The 5,226-nt window shown below is 35.1% G+C and overlaps 1 protein-coding gene across 1 annotated transcript; it reads right to left on the bottom strand.

Annotated features, from left to right (window-relative positions):
- Nucleotides 1-1,650: 1,650 nt before the first annotated feature.
- On the bottom strand, nucleotides 1,651-5,226 carry LOC107885111. The gene has a single exon (XM_016808573.1). It carries the CDS (start codon nucleotides 5,224-5,226, stop codon nucleotides 1,651-1,653), a length of 3,576 nt encoding a protein of 1,191 aa, XP_016664062.1.

Here is a 5,226-nt window from a genome sequence, read left to right as displayed (position 1 = left end):
CATAAGTCAATAGCAGTGGGTCAATCACAGTTCCATTTAACCAGGAGTTGTTTTGCAATTTACGAAAATCTTCACCATACAGAGTCACACTTATAATAGTCTTCATCCGAATACACACCAACTATATACTGTTCACTTAAACATGGAGAATAATATATTAATATTTAATATCAGTGAACAAATGGTTGGAATATCGAGGTAAGTTTAATATTTTATCCTATCCATTTTGATCATTATCATATTGAACAACTTTTTCAGTAATTCTGTTTACATTTTTTATTAGACTGTGAACTCAATAATGCATAATTATGGTCAGTTAAAAAATGTCTAAATGGAATTTGTATTTCGTTATTTTTACGTTTGTACAATACCCTTGGTATTTTATCTTTTATTTCTTTACACACAGCTTCAGTGTAAATTTGAATTCTATTAACAAAACGACGAAGTTTCATATTTGTACTTTTTCAATTCACAAGAATTGGAGTTTCATCATCTCACACTGTCTGATGAAAGACATTCTATATAAGTTCATTCAAATGTTTATTCAGATTTGTAGTGCGTGTAAGTAACATTTAAATAATTACTTGCATGTTCTACCGGTTGTGTTTATACATTTTTGTAATAGGGCTCTTTGGCTGCTCACTTTCCAGAGCAGTGTTTAGGTTAAGATAGACACCGTTGAATTTTAAATTTCTAACTATATACCTAGGACTTGAGTTTACTTATAGGCGTTTGTGTTTGTTGGCTAGCAACTACGCTAATGGTCTATTGTTAACTAGTAAAGTACCCCCTGTTTGGGACTTGTATAGGCAACACATCATACACATTCTTATCAATGTCTGGATAATGGATATTATGTCAATAATAATTATTACTGATTAGTGGCTAGACATTTGGCTTACAGACATTTTGTAATGTAAGTGGTTTTTTGAGGTCTCTAAAATTTTAAATATTTGCTGAAAGTGACTTAATGATATTATACTGTTTCTGTTTTTAGTTCACACAAATACACAATGTATTATATCATGGTTTTCAAAACTGACATAATAATATGATGTAAGTACATACGAGGAACTAGGAAGTCCAGCAAATGTATTGACAATTGTTGATAAGTCTATTTTATTTAAGACAATTCTACTGAACAAGTATACATTATAAATATTGCAATTCAAGTTATAAAAACATTAATATTAAAGCGAATACTAAAACTTAAAAGGAAAGAATATTATTGTGGGTAGGTACATCATGTGATTTTATTGATTTATTAATTTAAAAGTAAGTTATCTTTATGACACTATGACTAAATTATATTGTCTGATATCATTATACTATATAGTTATATTATAATATATCTAATTGTGTGTATAGAATTATATTTGTGTCTAAAGGGCTTGTTGTATAATAATTAACGAGAGAACCTTTAGTAAAGTAGGCTTTAATAAACATAATTATTAGTGTACACATGTTAGTATGGAAGTACAGAGCTACAGTGTATTAGGTAAGAGTATATAATATGATTAACTTTATAGGTTAGGTGTGAGACTATAGTGAGACTATTATCTTATCACATTCTCCCCTACAAATAATAATTAACTATTAGGTAACAAATAACAGTAAAATAAATAAATACAAATACAAATAAATAATTAATTAATTAGTTTTATAATCTTCTAAATACTTTGGTTTATTTTTGGTTCTTGTAGACCTTCTAGGTTCTTCAACATCACTTAATGTCTTGCTTAGCCCCTCATTCATCTGGGTAGGTTCTTCAATAACAATATCTTTATTCTCTTGACCATTTCCACAATTGTATTCAGGAGCTTCCAAGCCTGATGATTTAATGCTATGTTCTCTGTCCCTCTTTTCTCCCAACAGACCTCTATCCCCTGGAGGAGCCAGGTCTTTCAGAGACACAGTAGATTCACGTCCATTGTTATAACGCACCAAAGCATACTCGGGATTAGCCTCTATCAATTCAGCTTCTTCCACCAGTGGATCGTACTTTGATGATTTTACATGTTTTCTGATGAGTACTGGACCAGGGCAGTTAAGCCATGAAGGGAGAGTTTTCCCATTTGAAGAACGACGAGGATAATGGAAGAAGCGTTCATGTGGGGTACAGTTTATAGCTGTACAAAGCAGAGATCTTATAGAATGTAGGGCATCTGTTAGCACTTCTTCCCACTGAGTTATTTTAAGTATTTTTGTTTGCTGGGCCAATTGGACGGCTTTCCAAATAATCCCATTATATCGTTCTGCTTGTCCGTTTCCCTCCGGATTGTAAGGTGTCGTACGACTGGTGGCTATTCCATGGTTGTGCAAAAAAGTTGTGAGTTCTTGTGACATAAAAGATGAACCTCGATCAGAATGAATGTAAGCCGGCATACCAAATATGGAGAATAACTGCCACAAACTATTTACTACAGTAGTTGAACTAATGTCCCGGCATGGAACAGCAAATGGGAAGCGAGAATATTCATCTACTATTGTAAGGATATAATGATTGCTTGTATTAGAGGGTAGTGGTCCTTTAAAATCTATATTCAACCGTTCAAAAGGCGAAGTAGCTTTGATAAGATGATTTCCCTCCTGTTTAAAGAATTTGGGTTTAACTTCAGCACATATAGGACAAGTTGTGGTCACCCTTTTAATATCATCAAGAGTAAATGGTAGGTTCTTACTTCTAGTCCAATGGTACATCCTAGTCATACCAGGGTGACATAATGCTTTGTGAAGGTCAAAAAGCTTATTTGGGTTATTAATGTTTGCACAGACTCTTGAGAAAGCATCCGCTACCGTATTTTCCTTACCAGGGCGGTATACTATGTCGTAACTGAAGGATGAGAGCTCAAGTCGCCATCTTGTTATTTTGTCACTTTTTATCTTACTGGAATGTTTTAGATTGAACATAAACGAGACCGCTTCCTGATCTGTTATAAGCTTGATATGTCTTCCAATAAGAATATGCCTCCACTTTCTCACAGCCTCTACGATTGCATATGCTTCCTTTTCTATAGATGGGTGTCTTTTTTCACCTTCAGTGAGACTCCTTGAGAAAAATGCCACAGGCCGACCACTTTGACTTAGAGTCGCGGCTAGAGCAAAATCAGATGCATCACTCTCCACTACCAGCAGTTCTTCACCATTAATTGAATTTACCACTGATTTAGCAATATCCTGTTTGATGCGTTCAAAATCAGCTGCTGCTAGAGGTGACATAGGGAATGATTTGCAGTCTACCAAACTGCGGATTTTGTCAGAGAAACCTTGAATCCATTTTGAGTAATGGGAGAACATACCTAGTACTCGTTTCAATGATGAGGCATCCTTAGGTTGTGGTAGATTCAACAGTGGTTTTAATCTTTCAGGGTCTGGACTAATACGCTTGTTGCTAATGTGGTGACCAAGTAGTGAGATTTCACACTGCGAGAACTGACATTTGTCCTCATTCAATATGAGTCCATATTTCTTTGTTATAGTAAGAAACTTGTTTAAGTTCAAATCATGTTCAGTTTGATTATTTCCACAAATAGTAATGTCATCGAGGTACGCATAGACTCCATCAAGATTTTCTTGGGATATTATAGTATCTATTACTCTCTGAAAACAGGCCACTCCATTAGTTACACCAAATGGAATTTTTCTGAATTGGTACAATCGACCTCCTGCTTCAAATGCTGTATATTGACGTTCATCTTCGTGTATGGGGATCTGATGGTAAGCACTGCGCAAGTCTATGGTACTGTAGATGGTATGCTGCGCGACCTTAGAGACTAGTTCATCGATATTGGGTAAGGGAAAAGCGTCCATTAGAGTGAATTTATTTATTGTCTGTGAGTAATCTATAACCATGCGCCTTTTATGATTTTCACTTTTAGTGATTAAAACCTGAGCTCGCCAGGGCGAAGTACTTTCTTCAATTATATTATCGTACAATAATTTAGTGACCTCCTCCCTTATAAATTTAGCATCTTCATCTGAATAGCGACGTGACTTAACTGCTACTGGCTTACAGTCTTTAACAACATTATTGAAGAGTCGAGGTGGCTTTATATTTACAAAAGTCATGTTACAAATTGATAATGGTGGTTTTGGTCCCCCAAATGTAAGGTCGATACTAGAGTGAGTTCTTAGTACATCATGACCTATTAAAATATCTGAGCATAATTTAGGGAGTATAGATAGTTTGAGATTTTTGTAAGTGTGTTCTTGTAGCAGTAAATCAACAAGAACATAACCTTTTAGGTTTGATGAATAGGCAGTTGTCGCCAAAAGTACCTGTCCGTTTTCTGGATATGATTTTATTTTGTGAATTTGGACAAATTCTTCATTAATAAAACTATTAGAGCTACCAGTATCAATAAGAGTATTTGCGTTAATATTGTTTACTTTTACTCTAATAATAGCTTTAGACAAGAGACCTGGTACAGTTGCAGTTACACAAGCTAGAGTAGCCATGGACACAAATGCGCTATCGGATTTTGTTTTTGATCTACATACCTTCAAAAAGTGTCCCTTCTTGTCACATTTTTTGCATACAGCATCTCTGGCTGGGCAAGAGCTGCGAGGATGTCTGTCATAGCCACAAAAATAACATTTTTGTTGTATCGCCGATACTGTTGGTTGATTATTATCAGGTTTGATCATTGAAGTAGTATCTTCGGTTAGAGCGTTCACAGATCCTTGAGTCAGAGGCATGCTATACACTTCAGATTGCTTTTGAGCCATTTCCAATGCCCGAGACCGAGTTACAGCTTCCTCTAATTTCAATGTGTTGTTCTCCAATAAGCGTTGTCGAATATTATAAGACAAAAGACCATTGATAAAAGAATCTCGAATATATTCATCTCTGTATTCGATGGCCGAAACGGATTTAAAAGCACATTCCTTAGATAAGATTTTTAAAAATCCAAGGTATTGATCAATTGATTCATTTATTTGCTGTTTTCTTGTGGCTAACAAGTGCCGAGCAAAGATCTCATTTTTTTGTTTGATGTAGATATCAGTCAATATTTTGATAGCTGCTTCATACGTTGTACATTCGCTGACACTGTCATATACTGAGTGTGCTAAAAAGTTAATGAGTACCTTGAGTTTGTCCTCCTCCTTTACTTTTGCTACTTCGACGAAATTATTGAATGTTGTGATCCAGTGAGCCCATTCTTTTGCTGATGTTGGGGAATTAGGATCAGTCTCGAAACGATCAGGGCGCAGTAACTTTTCCAT

Source organism: Acyrthosiphon pisum, chromosome X (assembly GCF_005508785.2).
Source record: "Acyrthosiphon pisum isolate AL4f chromosome X, pea_aphid_22Mar2018_4r6ur, whole genome shotgun sequence".
NCBI classification, from domain to species: Eukaryota; Metazoa; Arthropoda; class Insecta; order Hemiptera; family Aphididae; genus Acyrthosiphon; species Acyrthosiphon pisum.
This window is presented reverse-complemented; position numbering and strand designations above follow the sequence as displayed.